The sequence below is a fragment of the Coloeus monedula genome, assembly GCF_965178545.1.
Source record: "Coloeus monedula genome assembly, chromosome: 5".
In the NCBI taxonomy this organism is placed as follows: domain Eukaryota; kingdom Metazoa; phylum Chordata; class Aves; order Passeriformes; family Corvidae; genus Coloeus; species Coloeus monedula.
Genome location: NC_138785.1, coordinates 36,056,487 through 36,081,095, shown reverse-complemented (window position 1 = coordinate 36,081,095; position 24,609 = coordinate 36,056,487). Strand labels below are relative to the sequence as shown.

The 24,609-nt window shown below is 35.7% G+C and overlaps 1 protein-coding gene across 3 annotated transcripts in view; it reads left to right on the top strand.

Moving 5' to 3' along the window:
- The window catches only part of SPOCK3 (SPARC (osteonectin), cwcv and kazal like domains proteoglycan 3), a gene marked incomplete at both ends in the record, with an annotated part of 168,865 nt that extends 144,521 nt beyond the window's left edge, over positions 1–24,344 (top strand). For 2 of the 3 annotated variants that reach the window (XM_082282426.1, XM_082282428.1), the window contains 5 exons: positions 5,067–5,186; positions 15,377–15,598; positions 21,806–21,868; positions 23,027–23,164; positions 24,175–24,344. In XM_082282426.1, coding sequence (XP_082138552.1) covers positions 5,067–5,186; positions 15,377–15,598; positions 21,806–21,868; positions 23,027–23,164; positions 24,175–24,344 — 713 coding nt within the window. The remainder of the gene's footprint in view (positions 1–5,066; positions 5,187–15,376; positions 15,599–21,805; positions 21,869–23,026; positions 23,165–24,174) is intronic. The other variant, XM_082282427.1, reaches the window with a different exon arrangement.
- Positions 24,345–24,609: the final 265 nt, after the last annotated feature.

The following is a 24,609-nucleotide window of genomic DNA, read 5'->3' as shown; positions in this document are numbered from 1 at the left end:
AAGCTCATCACCAGGATGAAAAGTCCCTAAATATTTTCTGGTATGTATCAACCCATTAATTAATATAATTTTTCATCATACAGCATAACCCTGAGCAAGCATTTTTCAATGGCAAATAGTGTTCTAGTGAAAATGGATTGTTAGGTTGATCGTCTCTGTTACAGAACATGAAGTTTATTCACATAAATCCATGTGAATTAAGGTGCAGAGATGAGGCAGGTACTGTACTGACACAGGATACAGATTAGAAACAAAGCCAAATGTATACATTATCAGTAAATATATCTGACATTTTTTTGTGTTGTATTACAGTTATGTTCTGCAGCCCAGCTTCTCTGGAAAACAAGTTGTATTGGTAACTGTGGTAATGTCTGGATATTGCTCTCTGCTTCTTATGACTTTCTGTAAGCTACTTTTTAGACTTTAGTCTTTTACATCTGTTACATGTTCATCTGAATGTTCTGGAAAAGTTGAACAAAACTTGTTGAGAAGTTTCTGTGTGAGAGAAAATTAGATGGTTTATTTTACTATTTTAAAGGCTATTTAGCTGCTTCTTTCCTTTCTACATGTCAAAACAGGAACAAAAATCTGAAGTGTGATAAATGCTTTTAGAAAAAAAAAATTATGTAGTTGAAGTTATTTGACATTCAAAGTCCTATCTTTAACGTGGAACATGTTAGAAATTGTTTTATGCCTGTTTAATAACTCACGTTGTAAGATTTCAGTTTTTCTGTTGTATATATGGAACTTGAAATGGAATTCTTTCTCTAGTCTGAGGCCCTCTGTTTACTCAGAATGTGCAAATATTGCTTTAGTTTTGGCCTCTGTATAGAAGTGTGACTTTTTTATGAATCAAAAAGGAAGGAAAAATTCCATATTATTATTATTAGTTGCTGTTGTTCTTGTTATGTTTATTATATAAAGAAGTAATATGGAATCTGTGTGCTAATATGATATAGAAATGCTCAAAGATCTGATTCTAAATAAAACCAATATCCAGTATTTAAGCATCACCATTTTTTATTTTTTGAATGACCTAACAAATTCTCTTATTTTCCAGAAATTATAGTCATATATGTTCACAGACAGGGATATATGTGGCAAAAATCAATGCACTTTTTAGCATTACTTCTGTATGCACAGCATTCTTTTTTTATTGGACTGAATGTCTGAGCATTTAGTCTAAAAATTCCCTGTCCATAGGTACTTGGGTACAATGAAGTCATTACTGACTATCCTCTAAGTAGATATTTTTTCATAAATTGTTTTATTAACTAAAAACCAAGGGGGCAAAGACTGCAGCTTTCCTGCCACTGTTAGGGCTTAAGTAGTCCAGTGTCCTTGTACCTTAGGAAATGGAAGTTTGTGCCCAGAAGTGCTCAAATGATAATTTCAAACTATAGAAAAAGCTGTTCTACTTTAATGATCTGTTTGTCACTACTGATACTCCATAGTTCGTTCTTACTTGTGCATTTTCTGCTTTGTCAGTCTACAGGTTTTTTGATATATTCTCATTTTCTTGTCAGGATAATACTGGCTTTTTGTCAGAGTAATCACAATATAAAAACTGATTTCTTTTTTTTATCTGATTGTTTTTATGCTTCAGAAGTGCTACAAACAATACAATGTAACAGAATATATCTGGGGGTCCATATGTAAGCATAACCGTGTTCTATGTTACATTGTACATGGCAGGGGCTAGTACCATGCTGAAACAACAAACAATTTTATTCTTATACCAAATAGCCAAAGATGTACTGTCTCATTTTCTTAATACAGTGTTTTTACACCTTCATGAGTTTATTAGCTTTGGTGTGTTTATTTTGCTACTTCTACAGAAAGGAGGAAGTCACGCACAATCATGCAGATGCCATATGGATCTTTCTCTTAATGTTGTTCAGAAGTTTTTACTTGTAACTGATAGTTCCTCATGCTCTGCCTCATATATGTATACACACACACACACACACGTGTATATGGATGTTTATGTGGATGTCTGTGCCTGTAAATGATGAATTTATGTGCTGGCTCAGAGTAGGTCGTCTCAGCATCAGAGGTTAATCAGAGTAGCACTGCATATAGAGAGTTTAGAAGAAAATAGCCAGGTTATTAACATAGCAGTGTTATTCTGGAACCTGTGGTGGTGTTAAACAGTAATGTGCTGGGTCGATAAATCAAAGTGGTTAGATGGCAGTCCAGGTACCCCTAGTGGTTGTGCTGTGCTCCATACCCTTTGATTCAAGTCTTTCTCTTAAACCAAAGGAGGGTAGTTAGGGAAGGAACAGTATTACTCTATTTCACCTTGTATTGTATTGACCCAGGCTGGATGCCAGGGGCCTGCCAAAGCCGCCCTGTCACTCTCTGCAGTTGGACAGGGATAAGGACCTTTCCCGGTCCTAATCTCACCAGCTGAGATAAGGACTGGGAAAGGTCACTCACCAAATACTGTCACAGGCAAAACCTAGTGAATTTGAGGATATTAATTGAATTTATTACTAAAAATTCAGGACAATGAGAAGTAAAATAAATCTTAAAAACACCTTCCCCTCCACCTCTCCCTCCTCCCATCCAGCTGTGTAGGGAGAGAGGGAGTGGGGTTTCAGTCAGTTCATCACACCATGTTTCTCCCAGTGGTCAGGGGGAGGAGTTATTCCCCTGCTCCCCCATGGGGTCCCTCCCATGCGAGGTAGTTCTCCATGAACTTTTCTCCAAGAGTTCATCCCACAGGCAACAGTTCTCCATGACCTGCTCCAGTGTGGGTCACTCTTCCATGGGGTGCAGTCCTTCAGACATAGCCTGTTCCAGGGTGAATGCCCCAGAGGGTCACAAGTCCTCCTCTCTGAATGGATCTGCAGGTCTCTTACCAGAATTTGCCCCACCAAGGGTTTCCCATGGATTTGCAGTTTTCTTTTCAGGCATGTCTGCTCTGGCATGGGTCTCCTCCAGGGGCTGCAGGTGGATCTCTGGATCTCTGTGGCCCTCCGTGGGCTGCAGGGGCACAACTGCCTCAACATGGTCTGCACCATGGGCTGCAGAGGAATCTCAGCTCCAGGGCCTGGAGCACCTCCTGCCCCTCCTTCTACACTGACCTTGGTGTCTGCAGTTGTTCCTTACAGATTCTCTGGCTGCAATTACATCTGTGCAATAACTTTTTTCCTTCTTAAATATGTAACCACAGAGGAGTTACTCTCAATTCCTGATTGGCTTGGCTTTAGCTATTGGTGGGTCTGTCCAGGAGCCAGCTGACGTTTTTTCTCCTGGACATGGAGGAAGCTTCTGGCAGCTTCTCACAGAAGCCACTCCTGTAGCCTCCTGCTACCAAAACCTGGCCATACAAACCTGATATACAGGTGTAATGGAAAGGGAATTTAAAGAGGAGCAAGATGTCCCAAATTAATAGCTGCTTGCTTGTTCTGACCTGTCAGCTGATTGCAGGGGTTGGTACAGGACGGTGTTGTAGCAAACATAAAATTCCCACAACTTTGAATTATGATACGTAGTCTTGGATCAGGAGACCATTTTCATCTGGTTGTTGTAATACATTTTTGAGTACACATGCCTATGTATCATTACTTTTTTCCCAGTTCCCTATCAAATTATCAGAAAATAAGTAGTTCTGTTACATGAGAGAAGCACAAATACAAGTTCTATAAAAATGTCAGGCCATAATTTATACAAATGTATGTATAGATTGTGCTTAAGTCTTTCATGGATAGAATCAAAGTATCAAGAGAGACTTCAATAAAGTATAAATAATCCAATGCTTAGATATGTGCAGTTGTACAGACATTGATAATTGTTGACATAATGAATGACATGTTTGTTTCTAAAATACAAATAGGTGTTTCACAGTGTTGTTCAATTCAATGAAGTGCTAAAGGATATGTCCCTAAATATGTTGGATTGCTTCACTAAATATATTGGATTGCTACACAATAAAGGAAAAGTAAGCAAACTGGAGATTTATTTTCAAGAGTGTCACTGTGAAGCTCTGCCAACTTAGGTGTGAGCTCTTCAGGTTGTAGCTTATTCAATTACTGGTAGACCTGGAAAGTGATCCTGATTTGGAAGTGATAGCTATTGAGAATGGCAGTAGAAGGTATTTTGTTACTTTAGGAGGGGTACATCCAGTGTCTTTTCTGTGCTGGTCTTTTTCCAGATACTGTTATTTCTTTTGTCTTTTCCTAGCTTTTCCCAAATACATGGGAAGATGTTGTGGGAGGGCTATCTACTTGCTTCAAGCATGCTCTTTCTTTGTCTTCTCAGTGAATAAGCCTCTTGACTTCACATCTCTCTCTAATATCTACTTCTGTTGCTGGCTTCTGTATGAACTGCCAGTACTGTACAGCACTTCAGCCAGTCTGCTACTAATCTGCTGCTCTTGGTGCTACAGATGCTCTCTTTGGTCTGGTGTGCTTTTTCTGCCTTTTCTATTTCTGGTCAAAAGAATCCATCCTTTCCCTCACCAAGTGGCTGTACAGTTGCCTGTTCGCTGTTACATGCTCACGAGTTTGGCTTGTGAAACTGCATTCCATGATATAAACTTCCAGCACACTGTTGAAACACTTTTGCTGTCAATCCTATTTCCTCTTTTCATGCCTCAGCGTAGGAAATCAGGTTGGGAGTTCAGGATTATCTGCCTAAATTACATCTCTTGACCTGTTCTGGTAGGTCTTGCATTAGTATTGCTTTAATGAACATGGAAATAAAAAGGCAAAAGACTGTTCTGGGTGTCTCATATACAGTTAAGAGTTGGAAATACCTGTGCTACAACTGTCTATAGTAGTTTGCAAAGCAAGTTTTCAATTTCTAGGTACCTGTAATTTTATAATTCCTTTATACACCAGGCATTTATTTCTGAGGACTTTCATTGGGTTTTGAAGGCGTACCTAAGCAAAGCAACTGAATTTTATTAATTAAAAAAGCTGTAGAACATACATGTTTGTATTATTATATGGGGTTTGGGGTTTGGGGGGGATTTGGGAGATTTTTTTTAGCGTTATTTGAAAAGTTCTATTTAGCAGCCTGGAGAAACACATTAAACAGCTCTGCATTTTGTTTTTCAGTGTGCAGTGACCTGGAATTCAGGGAAGTTGCAAACAGATTGAGAGACTGGTTTAAGGCACTTCATGAAAGTGGAATTCAGAATAAGAAGACTAGGATTGTTCAAAGGCCTGAAAGAACCAGTAAGCAATTTCTGCTTGCCTTATTTGATGTTTTCTTTGATCCTTTTCTGTTCTTTTGTTTTTCCATTGCTAAGACTTGCCTTATTCTCATGTGCTTTAAATAGGCATAGATACAAAACTACAATTTTGGGCTTTTCTTTCAAATAGTTGGTTTCCTATTTATGGCTTAGTACTAATACAAGATGTTCACTTTAAACTTTCAGTACCATTTGGCAGCTACCATTCACAATGCTTTAATTTGTGAACACTTTCAAATTAAAAGAAATAAAATAAAGGAACGTTAATTATGTGTGACCCATCTTTCCTAGTTGATGTCACTGCAGGTACTGGTACAGAAAAACAGATGGAAAATAAGCTTGTAAGAAAAAAGGAATTTTTAAGGTAATACCTGAAATTGGAAAAGACACAGGAGTGGAAACAGCAGGGGGCATAATTTGTTTTTAGCCCCCTCAAATATTTAAATAGATTTTTTTTGTTGTGGAAAGTAATTGCATTTTAAAATGTAATCATCAAAGGGCTTATTTAGAAGAGCAGTTGAAGTGTGCATTAATAGTTCCAAAAGTGAAGTTCTACTGTGAAGGGAGTCAAATTGAATTTCAAAAGCCATAAAACTCTACCTTTTGTTAATATGAAGAGCAAGCTACGAATTCTTCCAGAGTATGTTTCACAGAACTTGGCCACCATTGGGTTTTTACCTTACTTATTTTATTTTTAGCTTTTTAAATATTTGAGATGTTTTTAACTTCTGTTTGATTCAATTCGTATCATCACTTTTTCTTCTTTCTTCAAGAAATCCACTGATTTCACTTAATTGGAAATGCCATTTCGTTGTGTGATTTTTTTCATGCTAAGCGAATGTGAATAATTCTGTAAAATGCAATGAGTTAAAGATAGTTCTGTCTTATCTGGGAATACTTTCCTTAACATTGAGAAAAATTGTTTCTGAGGTCAGATGGTAATACAGTAATGTCACTTTTTATTGATATTGAAAAAAACCACATTTAAACCCATATATTTCCAGTTTACATTCTGGTTGGTGCCCATAACTGGCATGTGATCTGCTTCTCATGCAGTAGTGAAAACAATAGAAATAGAAAGTTTGCAGCCCTTAAGTAAGAATTTATTGTATAGTAAAAAAAAAAAAAAAAAAAAAGTGTCTAATAATGTAGGTTAGTGCATTGCTCAGTTGAAGGTAAACTGAAATATCATGTAGGGTCCTGTTTCTCTCTGAATGATCACTTTGAAATTTGGGCAATGATAAAGAAAGCAGCACTATAGCCATTAAATATTATGTCCTGCATAAATAACAAGTCAGTGTTTCAACAAATTTGATTCTATGTAATGCAAGAAAGTAAAGTTCATAGTTACTAATTTGAATACAGCGAGATGTAGTGCAAACACAAAGTGTGAGATTTTTCCCTCAGAGACATCTTTCTTGGCTTTTTTCCTTAAGCACACAGATGGTTTTGATAAGACCTACAATCTCTACTTGAGACAGGCATTTGTACCATGATGTGCATGTGGATACAGTATAGTCATATTTATTATGTCACTTGTTTGTTTTCAAATTTGTATTTTATAATAGCAATCAAAGACTATATTTAGACTTAAGATCAAAGATTTTTATATGTGAGGCTAAATATGCAAGAATCTTGTGGATTTTTGGACATTGTCAATTTTGGAAGCCTTCAAGGTCATAAAGTTCTCACCTTTGGTGGTGTAAAGAATCTGCACATGTTTTAGGAGGTATCTTAAATTTAAGGCACAATTTAGATTGCATGCTATTCTACCATTTTTTGAAAGATGGAATTGAGTTGATTTGGATGTCTAAGAATAGTCTTTGCTCTTTCTCATCAACAGGTAAGAAAGTACAGTGTCTGTGGAAAATTCTGTTTCCTGTATATTGCTGACTTCAAATTACCTGTCAACATCGTCTTGTCAGAAATGTTTGAGTTAGGTTTTTATCATGGTACCAGAATTTGGAATGTTGTATGAAGTATTAATTTATTACTAGCTCTAAATTTGATCGAAGTTTGATGATAGGCGTTGGCATGTTTATTTTCTTTTTACAAAAATAAAGCAAATTTTACAAAATGTTTAGATGTGAGACATTCAGTTTATCCTATATTTTCTTCTTTTTCTTTTTAAAAAAGAGGTATTCAACAAAAACCTACGGTATTTCACATTTGAACAATAACTGTTACGTGGCTAATATTTCAATAGTGTGGTCAGTTACTCAAATTGCAAATAGTTAATTGTGCAAAAATACTAGTTTTAGATATTAAACATCCTATTTGAGCAGTATTTACTCGATTTTATAAAGAGCCAATATTTACGTGTTTGTGATAATTTGACAGGCTACTGCAGGAAGACAGTCCATCTATAGACAGAAAGCAATCGAATATACATTCAGAAGGGGTTTTTTTTTTCATTTGTAGATTTGGGGATGCACAAATTATTTTAAAACTGGTTTCATTAGTGCTGTATGTTTTTCCTGGTATGTAAATTTCTGTACTTAAAAATTTCTCATTTAAGACAGCAAAATATGTACTGCATTTTATGAGAAATGAACATGTCTGTTGTTTAGAAGAAAGTATTATGTCACTGTGTCCCTGTAAACACAAAAAGAAACAAAAAACATGATAGCCATTCAACCTGGTAATGTCCTTTCTAATACCATTAAAAAATTCTTAAAACTGATCTTGAAGAGCAAAGCTCTTGAGTAATATCCCTCAATGTCTGTTTCCAAAGTCATAGGAGGTCCAAGATGTCAGGCCTGTTATCTGAGTGTATCAGGGCATCCAGCCATGTTGATATCTAAGTATACCAGGTCTGTCCAGCCCCTATTTTTGAGATGCCAGAAAGCTACACCTGCAAATAAATCTTGCAAAGAACTTCTTATCATGTATAATAACTTTACACTTAGCACATGAGACTTGGTGATCTGTGCAGACTAAAAGCTACATCAAAAAGCCACATGAATGCAACTTCCCCTTTCACAGTCCTAATTATTCTAACAGATCCCTGGAGTTTTTTGTTACCCGTGAGGTGTTAAAAATCTTTTTTGTCACCCTTTCCCCGTGGCTTTCCTGTATTCTTACTGTAAAGTTCCTTCCTCACTGAAAAACCATTCTGCATCAAAGAAGCAATTTGTGACATCCTCTCTGGTTGTCTCTTTGTATTTAGGATTTTTCATATGGCAGTCTCTCTGGTGGCATTTGGGACAGGATATGTTAAAAGACTTGAGCGCAGTTCTTCTGACCAAGGAAGATGTGGCTGGCGCAAGTTTATAGTGCCTTGGTGGTGCTTTCTGGAGTTGTTCCAGCTATTAAATAGTCCACATTGATCCATCAAATCATTAATATTACCTAAACAAACCAAACAATAGTGTTTGATGGTGTTCTGCTAGAGCTGTCAATATCCTGATAACAAGTGTGAGGTGCCTACGTTGCTGTGTTTTTACAAGAGTAAGGTAGTTTTGTTTTACTGACACTTTTTCCCCAAAGCAGAATGTTAGTAATCCAGACTAGAATATTTCAAAAAAAAAATAAGGTTTTATTTCCAAAATCCCTTTTGGGTCCAGATGTGGTCAAATATAATATATCTAAAAGTATCAATAATATAGATGCTACATATGCAGATAAATTTTTTCCTCAGGCCATTTATGGTCTAAATACATGACACAAAGGGGAAAAGGGTATTTGATCCCCATACTACAATAATACCCCCATTATTTTTCCCTTGTGGATCAGAAAATACAGAGTCAAAAAATAAAGTGACATTTTATGTACCTGTTTTAAAGTCTTTTAAAATATTCATTCTATTTCTATATTAATTTTGTGTAATAAACCACAAAATTAATACATCATATGCAAAGCACAAAAAATACCATAGTCCCACAGATATTTCTGCTAACAGGCAGTCTATTTCTGAAGAATACTTGAGCACCTTGTCATATTAGAAGATGAAAGACCAGAGACCAAAGGTAATAGAGAATCTTCTTATGGTTTGGAACTAATATTATTATTTGGAGACTAATACATTAATAATTTTGAAAATATCATAAAAATACAAGGATTCTGAAAGAAAATTACTTATAATTGGCTTGTCTGGAACTAGCAGAATAAGATATTATTACACTGAAATTGGCAAATCCCCATACAAAATTGCAGGAGGAAAAGACTGATTTTTTTTTAAAGAAAAGTAAACAAAATAAGCGACTTCAGATTTTTGCTTGAAGATTTTTATTTCATTCTGGCAATCCTAAGTTTCTTATTGATGAAGAGACAAGCTGACATTATACAAGGATAAATTATATTTCCCTGATCTTCATTGCTGAAGCATATTTGAAAACCCTGAGGTACAGATAGAAGTCATAAGAACAATAAAATTTTCCTTACTTCTAGAGTAAGGAAAGAACTCCTAAAGCTAGAAAGAATTGTGGTTTTAAACAGTATTTTTGATGTCTTCAAAACACTGATGGCTTGAGAATTTGTCTAATTCCTGAGATTATTTCAGAAAATGACTCATAAAGCTATACTGCAAAGTTGAACAGGCTGAAAACCTGAACCATAGCTCTAGTTAGCTAGAAAGAAAAGGTTCTGCCAGTGAATTTCTGCATGTGTCTGGTTGGCTCATGCAAAGGCATACTTAATGCTAGAGTCTGGAAGAAGAAATCCAGCCTAGAAGTAATTCTGAGCAGGAATTTTAATTAACCCATCTCTACTTAAAATTAAGTCTCTAAATGAACTAAATTAGTGTTGTTGACTGAAGTTGCTTTTGACTCAATCTTCTGTACAGAATTATACACAATAAAACATACAGGTCTTTATTATAGCATTTCCTTTTATTTTATTTCTTTGTCCTCAATTATCTACTCTTCTCTAACAGTCATTCCTGTTAATAAAATGGTAAATCTGGTGTCCCAAATAACAAATTTCATCTGATCTGTCAATCTAACAGGAAACTGATAGTCTTCTAGGAATAGGATTCATCTTGCTTTTTTTTTTACTCCACCTCCATATAAAATTCTTTAAAGCACTTTCTGGAAGAGACTTCAGAATGCAAACTTTCGCAGGTGTTTAAGGAACATTGCAGTTGTGCTTTATTTCTTTCTCTTGTACCTTTTGTTGTGACATGAGAGTCAGTTTCCCTACGTTTTTCAAAATACCTTTGGTACCTTCCCCATGTTCTCCAGGGTCAGGATGTGGTCTTCAATGATTCTTATGGGACCCTTCCAACTCAGAATATTCTGTGATTCTGTGTCTTGCCCTAACCTGGGCTCTGCTCATGTCTGGGTAATGACAATGAGCAGGAATGTATTAAAGCCTCAGGCAGGGGATAGAGAGTGTTATGCCTAAAACTGTCTCCTCCTTGGGCCACCTTGGAGCCAGATGAGGCTCACCTAGATAAGCACTTTTGTGATCAAGTACAAAAGCATTCACATCTACTTAGTCCTCTTTGTATTAGTCTTTCCTGCTCTGCTCTGTCCTGATTGCATTAGGAAGGAAAACATTTTCCCAGTTTGTGCACAGTAGGCCTCAGCTCTGAGATGCTGTTCACTGAAGGTTTTCTGCTAACCAAAATATTACAGAAATCCATTGCAAGAGAAAACCTTCTTGCTATGCAGCTTGCACACTGAACAGGTAAAATCCATGGTCTAGATGTCAGCTAGGAGTCTGGCAAAGAGTGCACGTGTGTTTATTCACATGTAAGATTTGCCAGCTTCAGACAGCATACTGGTATTGGAAAAAATTGTACACTTCTTGGCATTTTAGATAAACAATTTCTATATAATGCAATATGTGAGCCCCATGTATGTATGCTGTTTTGATGTCCACATGGTTTCCAAAGCTGGCTTCCTCAATGTACATATTACTTATGTGGTTAGTAAGCAGGTAAACAATAGTTTTACCTTGGAAAGCAGATAAGACTTGAACTTCTCTCCTGAGAAATAACCAGAAAGAACAGCATTTCGTTTGGTTCCTTTTGAGCAAATGCTTTGAATGCCTAATGTGTAAGCCGTGGAGGATGGATATATTTCTTAATAGTTTTTCCCTTGGGATTGTTTTGACCAGGAAAAGAGCATAAGCTGGTACTTCACATTTTTTTGACAGAGTTCAGAAATAGCTGCATGAACATTCACTTCATTATGGTGTATGGAAATAGATTTTAAGGAAGGAATTAGAATGAAAGAGAGAATCGTTCATAATTTAATGATCTGAGCAGCAGTTTTTCCTCTTCTCAGCATAATGTCCTGGTACTTAATCATCAAGAATAAATTACTATCATTCAATTATACTAATTATTCCCCCTTAGTTTCTGCTTATTTTGTTGTGTTACAAATGTGAAAAATGTCTGAAACCAGCATTCTAGTTGGTGTTCAGAGTGATTCAGGCAATAATTTCTTAGGTCTAGGTCACCTGGTGATTTTTTGATTCTTAGTTCTGTATCACGTGACCCCTTCACGTGGAAAACCATGTTAGCAGATGTTAAACTCTAGATACGTATTTAAGGACTTTCCTGACATTTTTTATCAAGTATATCACCTTCAAGATACATTATTGTATCAACATTAGAATAAAGGAAGAAAGTCATTGTTGAAAGTACTTCAGATAATTTTAAGTTTGGAAAGTTCAGTAAAGGTTCGTTTTAAATGAACCAAGAATTTTACCACAATAATATCTAAAAGAGTTGATAATGTGCACATAGACCTGAAGTGATGATCTTTTCATGGTGTAGCAGTTCTGAGAAAGGTGGACTGTTCCATTTCATATCAAACAAAGCTGCTTCTATCTCTGTTAACACCTGTCTGGTTTACCTTTGACATACTTGAGCCATTTTATTTATTTGAGCAAAACTAATATTTGACCTAAATTTCAGACATTTCTATACTGCAGTGACTGATGGTTGTGAAGGAGTTTGGCCTGATGAAATGAAAGAAGACAAATGAAAACTAAGAACAAATGTGATTTTTCTCAAAAAACTACACTAAAATTGTATATTCTAAAGAACAGGAAGAACAAAAACTAGTAAAAACAACAAATATACCTGGGCTGTAAATGAAAATATAAACTATTTCAGAATTGAACTCTGCAAAAAGAAACAAAGAATTTTCAAGGTAAAGCATGATCAGTTTTAGGAATTATTAAATCAAAAAGTTATTTAATAGAAAGTTAGACCCCATGATCCACAGTTCTTTTTCTCCAGTATCTGATGCTATTTAATTGATAGGTTATGACAGTTTTAATAAATGTAAGCTTTTCTTATATAAAATGTTATTGTTTGAAGTAGGTTTATTAGTTCTGATGTACCAGAATAATATATTCCTCTCTGCTAGGAAGAGTATGTAATGAATAGCAGACTTCAGACTCTATATTTAAATATTCAGCTATGGTTATGTTGAACTTTGACAAGGTTTATTGACATACTAGAACATAATACTTTTCTGGTGCTATCCTGTTGGTATCAGTGATCTGTAATAAAATGATCTGCCTTATAATTATATTGCTGACTCCAATGCAATTTTTTTAATTTCGAGCTTTGTCCTTAATTATGTCAAATATAATAGAGAAGATGTTGGTGGGACATCACTTTTTAAAAAAATCTAAAAGCTATATAGAAGGAAGTGAGAAAGAAATTGAGGAATGGGAACAGAAGATGAACTTCAATCACAGGCTAAGGCTAGTTAAGGAAATCAAGCAAAAAAATAGGGATAAAACCTTATGCAGTTGTATAATATTGTTCCAACCTTAATTTAGTGGTGCATATACCTTTGAAATTTCCAGTTCTTTCACTATTCTTCAGATAAATTTATTTCTTCTCAGAGTATAATTTGAAACTGACTAAGCAGTTTGACTCAGTGATCCTTGTGGGTCCCTTCCAAATCAGCTCATTCTGTGATTCTGTAAAACAAGCAGATGTTGGGGGGGGGGGGGGGTGTTCTGCTTTTCCTCGGTATAGTTTATTAAAAACATTAAACTGTCTTCTAGTATCCTAAAATACAAATACTTTATGATGTGAGCTTTGCCAGCATGAACCACAAATGCTCATTTAAAAATATTTTGGCCCAAGCTAGAAAATGATGCCTCCTTCAATAAATTTTGGCTGAAATTTCCACATGCAGAGGTATTATCTACAGTTACTTACTTTGGCCCTCATGGTCCATCCTTGAATACACGTTTAAAGTGGCTTTTATCTTATTTTCTCTTCTACTGGTGTCTTATTAATTAAAATCATAGTTGCTCTATTACTGCCCCTTCTATTAGAGTTTGGTGAGATTGCCAGAGTGCGAAATTCAGAAAAAAATTGTGAGTACAAGACTAATTTCTCCCATCATGCAGGTTACCAAAAAGCAGGATAGGTAACAGTATGCTTCATGTTGACCTCTTTCAGTATCCAAGGTCATGAGGAGGATTAAGAGAGAAGGTGTTAGAGGCCTTCAGGAACAGAGCCTTACAGGTAGATAATGTTATACTGCACATTAATCCTTAGACAAAGTACTTTAAGGTGGAGGAACCTTCCAGATTTTTTCTAATCCAAAACACCTGTTGAAAAATTCTGATACCTTTTACAGATACGGTTGCATAACACATTTACTCTATATCCTTATGCATTCCTATATCTCACTGCTCTTTGTGATCCACAGAAAATAAGTTTTGTCTTGATGTTTTTATCAGGGGCTGAAGAGGAAGGAATAGAGACCTTTGGCTGAATGCTTGGCTATGTTTTTAAATTGTGTTAAACACATCAAAACTTCATATGTATCAAATGGATGGCTTTATATTTTTTGCTTTTTTTCCTCTTCTTTCTGTAAAAAAAAAAAAAAATAATGTAAAAGCTCATCAGGGAACTAGAAAAAGTGAGATCACTCTGATGAAAAGTCATAGTTAATTTAGGATTTCTGGGGAAAGGGAGTTTATGTGTTGGTCTGACTTCCACAGGGAGTTTTGATGCTATCAGCTTTCTTTTCCTTTCTGAAATGGTCATTCTACTGCAGCATAGGCATTTCCATATGAAGATATATATCTAGAAGGACATTTAATGATTTCTAAATACAATTACTGGATTAAACCTGTTTAGCAGTATAGAAGCACTTTTCAGGTTTCTTTATTGTTGTCCAAACAACAGCAGAGGCAAGCAGGCTTGATTTTCAACAGCAGTAGAAATTGGGAATTTCTGTGTGCTCTCATGTCAACTTTTCTATAGCCATATCTACCAATCTCATTTTTTCAGTGCTCAGTTTTAACTTAAAAGTTTTGAGAAGAATGGTGTTTAGTAGCACTAAATCTTGTTCTGTATTAGGGTGTCTACTCAACTGCCTGGCCACATCGGCCTGTGGCACAACCCACAGCACATGAACCAGAAGAAGTGTGTGTGTATCATATGCAGCTCACATCTTTGACAGAGGCAATAGGCCTGGTGGTTTCTGCATTGCCTTTTCATGTCCATAGGCAAGTCTGCATGTACTTTAAAAGACAAACAGGAGGTGTGAGGTCTGGCTGCAGGAGTAATTAACTCAGCCTGTTCCATTTGGCCGTTTTTTCAAGCAGGGATTTAGGAAGATGCACGCTGTATAGGTAAGTACCATACTGGCAGCCACCTGCTCTTAGCAATCATCTTTTCCATGGCCTCCTCCAAGATAGAGAGTACACCATATAAAGATAAAATAAAATTTTCAAGGTGCTGCTGAGGCTGACTGACTGTCGTGTTCCTTTTTCATATATATGTTATCAGAACAAAAAAAATCCCATTCACAGACTCCAGCAAGTTACCTGGAATTTATGCTCTTCTTAGTTCTGTAAACTTTGCAAACGACTTAAGTTTCATTCTACTGATGCATAATATCCCTTAAATTCCTCATCAGTATTATTTTCCAGGAAATCACTGTATATCATTTATTACTGTACATAATGTGTGTGGTATAGGTATAACATAACGAAAACTTATATTTCTAAATGCTTTGAGACTGGTAGTAGGATTAATTTTTTTTGCAGGTTAATTTAGTGACTTCTAAAGTGAATCTGACATAATTTCTATGTCCCCTTCAATAGCATATGCTGTTTATTTATGGTATCTATGTACCACTAGAGCTGTTTCCATGATGCAGCATTCTTTTGTGGTGGCTGGGATCAGCAGCTGGTCTAGTTTTCCTCCCATATAATTTCTATTATTTTTGTTTTGCCTCTTAGGATTTGATACCAGCATTTTGCCAATTTGCAAAGACTCCCTCGGCTGGATGTTTAATAGGCTCGATATGAACTATGACCTGTTGTTGGACCAGTCAGAACTTGGAAGCATTTACCTTGACAAGAACGAGCCATGCACCAGGGCGTTCTTCAATTCTTGTGACACATACAAAGACAGTTTGATATCTAACAACGAGTGGTGCTACTGCTTCCAAAGACAGCAAGGTAAAAGATGAGAACAACCTGCCTGTGTATATGACTGACCTTTTGGTTGGGCTTTATTTTTTTTTTAACATATTAAGAAAATTGCAGTGAAGTACAAGCTCTTAAATACTGTGCAATGAATTTGTGTTAAGGTTTGTGACATATGGTGAATACCTTAAATGAAGTAAAAAAATCCCCAAACAAACAAAAAAAGCCAAACAACCCAAGCTAAATGGAAAGGTTTGCTATTAAAATTCAAGGCTTCTAAGTGCAACACTGCCACTAATGCTTTTACAGCTATATTGTTCCTCTTACCAACATTTAGTATGTATGGAGATGAAAGAGATTAAAATAACATATGCAAATACTTAAGTTATTTCTTCCCAGTCTACTTTGCCTACACTAAAAAATAAACTTTTTGTATTGCTAATGTAGGGTACCTTACTGTTCAGTGAGCCTAATAAAATAGCTGAATAAACATTATGGATAAAGTTACTTCCAGTCATTTAGACCTAAAACCAGTTGCTTTTTATTGCCTAGTTGAATGTCTTGTTAATGTTCTGATGTGATTTTGGTTAGACAAAAAAACACAACCTAGAAGCATTATTTTCCTGAGGAATATATAACAATTCTAGACATCACATAAATTATGTAATCAAGCTAGTTGTAGTGTATCAAGAAATTCACTCATTAAATATTGGCTGAAATTGGGCAGAATAACCCCTGCATTATTCTTACTAACATGAGGGAGTTTTTCTAAAGGATAAACAGTAACCAGGGTTCAAATTTATACTGCCAGTAGAGGAGATAAAACTGATTTGGTGGAAAGCTTCCAAAATTAATTCAGCCTTCTTGAAAATTTTAGTATCAGTTTTTAAATCTCACTTGTAGCCTTAAAACTCTCATGATAAATTTACATTAGCATTCCACATTTATGGTTTCACTCTGATTTCTATGGAAATAAAGGTTTTTATGATGCTGCATCTGCCATTTGTGAATCTAGATAAAAGTAAAGCTGTACTCCTGTAGATAAATACTAAATAGCATATTTTTCTTTGATAACTTTCTCTTTAAAAGGTTAACATTTAAACTTTTAAAATACCTTGCTTGTTTTACAGTAGAACAGTAAGTTTTGCTTTATTTTTTATAAGCGTGTATGTACTGCTAACAAAACTGGCAAATTAAAAACAACCCATCCCAGAAGTAATGTAGCTCTTAAAGGACATAACAGCATAACCAGGACATTAAGAAAACACTTCCACAGATCAGTTTCAAGTAGTTTTGCATTTTCTTACCTATAAACACATTTTGTGTAAAGTATTTGCTCAGTGTCCTTCTAGAACCTGAGGATGGTATTGTAAAGACTGATCTAAACACTAAAGAATTCTATTAATGGTACCCCAGCAAATCCATCTTTCAGACACTGATTCTTCACATTGCAGAACCCAACATTATCAAGCTTTTTTTCCTTTTTTTACCAATTTCCTCACTGTCTTGATAATTAACATAATGGTGTTGCGATAAGGTGCTGATTTCAAACAGATTAGATAGTCTTTAATACCACTGTGTTTGAGTATATAGTAAAAAAGATGTCTCCTAAACATTGTATATGAAATGAAATTGCATGTTTTGGCAACCCTTGTGCATTAAACATACACTTCATCCTTTGAAATCAACACTGTCATCAAAATCTGTATTCTCTGGATTTTGGTGTAAGGTGAAAAAAGAATCTTACAGTCTTCTTTTGTCGTGTCATGCTATTAGCTCACGCACAAATGTCTAACTGCCTAACTCCCTAGTGCATTAGTAACCCATTGAAGTCTGTTTGGAATTTGCATTTCTGTGCTGAACCTTGGAATATTTTCATGTTTGGTTATGTTTTACTTGATGGAATGATCTAAATAAGGCCTTTAACTAAGCCTTTGCTATTAATAGCAAAGAGATGGAAAAGCTGAGAAACTCAGCAGCTTCTTTCTGATGTTTATTAAAATAAGTTGATACTAACAGAATGCTTCAAGCCATGTAGAGAGGTCTCTCTATTCATTGAGCTTAGTAGTGCTTTCTGGGCAGATCAGTGATTTTACAGTACTGTTATTGGTTAACGATGTTCAAAAGGGAATACAAAATTTAGTCAACCATATGTATCGTACTGGGGATAGCAATTTCATTGTGCTTTTTAAAAGTACATGGTATTTGCTTGAGTCATTATCTAAGAAGCCCTCATAGTCTTTGATCTTAGTTTTACCATGCAAGACTGTCAGGATCAGACAAGTACTTGTAACTCTTCATTCTTTCTTTCTGCTTGAGATCCATCATGTCACATTACACTACACTAGACCTATTACTGCACATTGCTAACAACTTCTAGTCAATATAAGAAACTTTTTATGAATCATGAAGTCAGATCTTTCTTGTGGAGAAGATGATCTTCCTGTAGTGGTTGTCCTGCCTTGACAAATGCTTAAACACTTCGGTACAGTCCAGTGATTCTTATTGCACTTTCTTGCTCTTACTCTGCTTTAAATGTAGTTTAGTATTTCTGAGGCGTATTCTAGGCATTAAAATGCATTTCTGCAATACTTCTGTGCTGTGACAGTGCTCTTTGCAAGTCACTTTGGTCACTATGGCCCTCTAGTTTCAACAACCCATGTGAGGGTTTGAGCGCCCATCTTCAGAACTTGCTTTCTTCATTGTTTAATGCTAACTTGACACTTAAGTGTTTACCTAAATGCTGAGGCTTTGCAATGTTGGCCTTTTTATAGGTTGAACTTCTTTCTGCCAGTAATTCATTACTGCAGTCTTGTTTTGTTGCATCACTGAGTGAGAGCAGGAGAGTAGCCAATTTTGCTGGGAGGATTAATGCAGCAAAGTATTTGTTTACTGAAGGCCTCTGCATGGATCTATTAGTCCAACACTTTTCTAGATACATTTTCTTAGAGGCTCTTCTGTCTGTCATGCCTGGAAGACATCTTAATGACTTCAAAAACAGTCCCTCTTACAGAAGAATGGTAATTATCATGATTTGTATTTGCCAGTCTTAAGATTGCAAGGACTTCAAATATATTTATAGATGGTTATAAAGGAAGCGGTAACATGCCTTTATCAAGATAAATGATGAATATGAGTAAGATCCCCTGGAGGACTTCTTGAGGTGTAGTGTTGGTGCTTCAGATCCCTGAAGTACAAACCTTGGATGTCCAACAATTATAATGCTTAACCCCAAGCACAGGCAAGACATCAAAAGGGAGCCTAATCTGCAGTGGACCATATTCCAGAAACTAGGGGCTCTGCCAAATATTATCTACTTGATAGGTGGAAAATCACTGTTTTGTGTCTGAGTGAGAAGGAGAATCTCTGAAAGTTGGAGGCTCGTTGTGTGGGTAACAGCTCGAGACCTATCTGTTAAAAATCATAGGCATTCTTTGTCAAACCTATCAAATTTACTCCAGTTATCTGTTAATGTGCCATTTTGGTAAATCAGAGCTTAATTGTGCTAGCCTTGAAGCACTTCTTGACATGACTGGATATTGATGTCTCAAGGGCCAGTGTTAATAGCATTGGATACTCTGGTGTGCACTGGTACTTTGAGCACTGACGAACTGTCAGTGTGGTGCTGTCACGTGGTACATGACTGATGTCAGATTCATTGCTATTTCAAAAGAAGCTACCACACTGATTTTTGTAAAGGATTTTTTTTTTTCTCCTTGCCTCACGACTGCCGTAAGTTGTCCAGTGACTGCTTTTTTTATTGAAATAATTTCAGAAATCTAAAAAAAAGCTTTTTAAACTTAGGAACTAGCTGGCAAATAAAGAGGGAGGCATTATGATTTGGGAAAAGAGGAAAAAGAATGTGCTGTGAGCCAAAAGGAATTGGTTGAACTTCTAGCCTGCCATTCTCTTTGACAGTTTTAAGCACCAGAGTGATTTAGTATTGTTAAGAGGTTTTGCTACTTTTATCCTGAGAAGCAAAGCTTAAGTGTGAATCTTGAAGACCTGACTTCTGGGAAGAAGAGTGTTTTGGGTAAGTAACTATCTCATGTTGCCTTGTTACCTCTTGCTTGGTGGTATTCCTTTTCGTAATTAAGCCACCAAAGATTTATAGATATAAAAGAAGATTTTTTTTTTTCTTTAGGCAGCATCCACCACTCTTACATTTCCACATGTTAGTGCTCATGTGTGCAGATCTGTGTTTCTAATTTAGGATTATTTTTCATAGAAAAAAATACATGTATTCTTCCTATTTGACTAGTTCTTCTCCATCGGCATATTTCCCATCTCTTTTGGAAGATGAATAGAAATAGAATAGAATAGAATAGGTAGGAAAGGTTCTGTGACATAACCCAACCATTAACCTAACCCTGCCAAATCCACCCCAGTCCTAGATCCTTATAACCTGTGATATTTGTATGATAAAGGGCTGACATTTATTAGATTAATGGTAGTAGAAAATACCTTTAGTTTAAGAAATAATCTGTCCTCAGAATGCTGTAGCATTAAGAGTTTAAATCTTCAAATATTGGGAAAGACAGAAACCTTAGTTTTAAAAGGTAATGAAATAGTGAGCATGATCATCATGAAAGTACTTCTTACAACAAAAAAAGTAAAACTTTATGTAGCCTCAGCAAATACTTAAAAATTGAATCCTTAAAACCCAATACCCACCCAATGATGTCAAATCTCAGTGATTTTTCAAGAGCACACTGAGCAAATTGGTTGGTTGTCTAGAAAGACAACTCCTGAAAAATTCTTCTGGCATTAAGAATCCTGTTGACAGTGTTTTGAAAGTAGAGCCTACTTTTAAGGCCTTCAGTCTAAAAACAATCATTATAGATTTAGTGTGAAAAGCCTGGCCCACCAGAGTTGAGGCCTCTGGAAACATTTATAAGCTTCTTTAAATGTATTGGATATGTAAATGTTACTTAAAATTTAAAACCAAGAGAAATTAATAGCCTGTTGTCAGTAAGGGGTTATTATTGTCTGCTAGTTCTTATTTACTCTCTTAGATAATACCAAAGGCCTATTGGAATAACTAGGCTGTGCCAGCCAAGAGGCTTTGTGCTCACCAGAAGTGTATTTTTGATCCCCACTTCATCTAGGCACTTGTCACCATGGTGCCCTAAGCAGTGACTAGGTTCTGGTCTTAAATGTGTTCTTCATCAATGTGCTGGGCCAGTCTTGCTCATCTTTAAACCAGCTCAGAACACCTTTTTCTATCTGCATGGAGAAAAAGGGATCCTTGAGTTAACTACATGGCAAAGATGTATTAATAAATTATCAAGGTCTGCTAAAATGGAAAGTGCATTTAATATTCATGGAATGTAAGATTTTGTCTGGGAATGGTGCAAGCTAAAGACACCTGTGAATAAACTCAGTAATTCTATTGGTGGTTCAGAATGAGAAATGCCCTGGTGCTAATGGTCTTATGTGGTACGCAGTGCGAGTGTTCAGAGAGAGATTAATTAGTGCTTTTCTGTCTTTGATTCTTTCACTTATTCAACAGTGATGTAAGGACATTCACATCTTCCTTTCTTCCCATTCATGGGGCATACTGCAGCTTTCTTTTATGGACAGTAGAAAATTAAATTATTCAGAACAAGAATAAGCTATAACTGAAGAATAGAAGACTGAATTTTAATACATTTTCTTCTTCTTAGAGTCATCTAAAGTTTGGCCTCCTTTTTTAAGTTAGTTTGCTGCTCATGAGGCTTTGTACCCATGGGATCCAGTCTTAAATTGTTGCCAGAGAATCACAATCTTGCAGACTTCAGTGAAGGAAAAGGTCTTATTTTCTTAGTGTAGTATGTGAAATACAAAATTTGAACATGACTTCTAAAAAGGACAAAAGAGAAGAAATTTAAAGTGCCATCCTGTTTTTAACCAGTACATGAGGCAAGCTTCACAGTTGCACTCTGATTTTTATAGAGCAGTAAAGTAGGGTGTGATAGTTACTATTTTGGTCTAGCATTCCTCATCCTCCAGACTGGTGACTAGATGCTCACTTGGAGATGAGATAACTGGGAGTGGTGTTCTGCACAAATCCATGGTGCTGTGCAGTTCATAATTCTGAAGCTGTAGCAAGGTGTGGTAATTCTTTTATTTTAGATGTGTGTGTTTCATAAGATCAGTAGTTAGAGTGACCTTACAGCATAGCAAACTGCGAAGACGTAGTCATGTGCTTTCTGTCCTAGATACTATGTAACCTGTTAAACATTTTTTATGTCGTTTTAGACCCACCTTGCCAGACTGAACTCAACAACATTCAGAAGCAGCAAGGAGGAAAGAAGCTCCTAGGTGAGCCATAGATCATTCTTTTGAAGGTTTTATTACTTACATAAATAACCCTAGTTAAACAGCAACACAAAATCAATATTAATCCAATGAAGATAGACCACAGTAAATCTCAGAAACAAAATTTATGAAATTTTTGAAAGCTATTAAACTTAGTTTTATTACCTTAGCTACCAAAAGCTCTTACATCTGTTTTATTACCCTGATAGAAGGGTTTCACAGTTACAGAGGGGACAGCATAAGGTACTCCTGGAGTAGTATCTCTGCTGATCCTTTAACTGTGATATTCTGTAAGTAATTGAAATCTTTGTTGTGAATCAGTTTATACTGCATCAATATTTCTGAAGTGTAAGGTCTTCATTTACCACTAGCCACTGTGTAAAAGCTGCAATAAGAGGCTTGGTCTGAAGCAGTCAAAACTGTGTTTCTGCTAAGGATGGTTTCTAACGAGAACTATACACTTCACATGCTTTCATATGAATGTTGTCTTCATTGTGGGCTCCATTTGGTCCAAGTGACAAACAGTGGATTATTCAGCTTTAGGCAAGTCACTGCCTCACAAAATAAGCCCCTCTTGTATGTATAAATGCAAATTTAGTACTAATTTTTTACATTTTTTAATGGTGTGTTATGCTGCATTTGTCTCCTATGGTGGAATAATTAAATATTAGTATGTAAATAAGTGGTTTGTAAAATATGTATTAAACACAAATAACTCCTTGTAGCAGATAATTTTTTAATCAGGAAGTCTGGCCCTTACTATTCAGATTCATTTGTGCTCCACATGATGATAGAACTTCCCATTCAGGAGTGGGTCCTACATTTGAGCCTTTTCACCAGAATACAGTGAAAATCTCGACTGAGATACTCAGGGAGTAAGGAATATATATCACAGGATCAACAAAAAATTTAAAGGAAGATCGCTCACTTTATTTCTTGAAATCAGTCCAAGACTGATATGTGTTATTTTCTGTCCTACATTCAGTACATTCAGTCACTTTGGGTCAACTGAATTTAGTACTACAAAGGCAGTCTGGAATGATGAAACAGCAAAAGGTAGTTTCTTTCTGCTATAACTGTGACATTGGCCAAGACATGGATTTTAATATACTTTTCCAACATGCACAGATATATCTATATATATACACATCTGTTTTTCAGGGCAGTACATCCCCTTCTGTGATGAGGATGGGTATTACAAACCAAGTCAGTGCCATGGAAGCTTGGGGCAGTGCTGGTGTGTTGACAGATACGGCAATGAGGTATCAGGATCCAGAACAAACGGCGCAGCGGAATGTGGTAAGTTAAGAACCTTTTGTGGTGTTTGGTTTAGAGGTGTTATGCCCTTCGATTGCCAACCAGGTTAAATTTCTTCAGTTAGAAATGTGGGACCCAACTACATGGATTTTGATACAAAAAGTAACAAATTATAATATTATTAGTGCTTCATTATTTTTTGGAACTCCTGTCACTGTGTCAACTGTTAATAGACCCCTTATATGTGCTTGGCATAGTGTATATAAACCCAGGAAAAATCAATTTTCTAGAGCAGCATTAGGTAAGTCCCAGAATGTTTCATGAAACTCCTTTGGGTAATCAGCATGCTAGTGAATTCAATTTGACATTTTTTTTAGTTTATATTTGAGGGAATTGCCAAAAGCTTTTAGCACACTAAATCTTCCCTTATTTTTCCCTTCCCTACAGCACTGTGCAGCTTCTTCCAAGAATTCCCATCTTTATTTGATGTCCCAGATATAAAAGATGAAAAAAAAAGTATTTTTCCTTTTTTTTTTTTAAAAAAAAAAGTCATTTATGACTCCTTTTCACTTCTTCTCCAACAAAAGAACATAGCCTGAAGCAGAGAGTAAATTGAATACAGTATTTGAGGTACAAGCTCAGGCCTATTGTCCATCTGATCCAGGATCCTTTCTAGATAAATGGACAGTTCAATATAGTTCAAGATAATATGTAAGAAGTGAACAATAGTCAGTGTATATTACCAGTAGTCTGTATTGTCATCTGTAAGTTGGACTTAAATTTTTTTCAATTGTTCCTAGCACTCATTACAGTTCTGCAAATCCATAAAATTTGTCTCCTTTTGTTAACATTGAGGAATTATCATTCAATATTGAGGTGGATCTTTCATGACAAAAGACTCTTCATATTATTTATATTTTATATTAATGTCTCACTCTGTAGTTCTCCTGAAAGTAAATATTCTGGTGTGCCTTTTGTATGATTATGTAAAATATACTATAAATATGTAGTGTATCTTGTGAGTCTTTTCTATAACTATCATACCTTTTTAGCTATCGATTTAGAGACTTCAGGTGATTTTGCCTCTGGTGATTTCCATGAATGGACAGATGATGAAGATGATGAAGATGAAATAATGAATGATGAAGATGAAATTGAAGATGATGATGAAGATGAAGGAGATGATGATGATGATGATGATGATCATGATGGATATATTTGATGATATTAAGGGGTCCATATGTTGTACCTTTCTAAATTTCACAAGATTATATTTCATAAAATCCCTTTTCTCTCCAAGATCAAAAGGGTTCTAACAAATATGTATATTTTGTATGATTATTTCAAACATTGCAGCTGGAGTCATAGACTTTTTTTGTTTAAATAAAAATAATTATATCATGTGCTTTTGAGTTTTTAAATGCTGTTGCACTGAAGAAAACACATTGGAATTCTAGCTGGAAGAAAAAAATGTTATGTGCTACTGA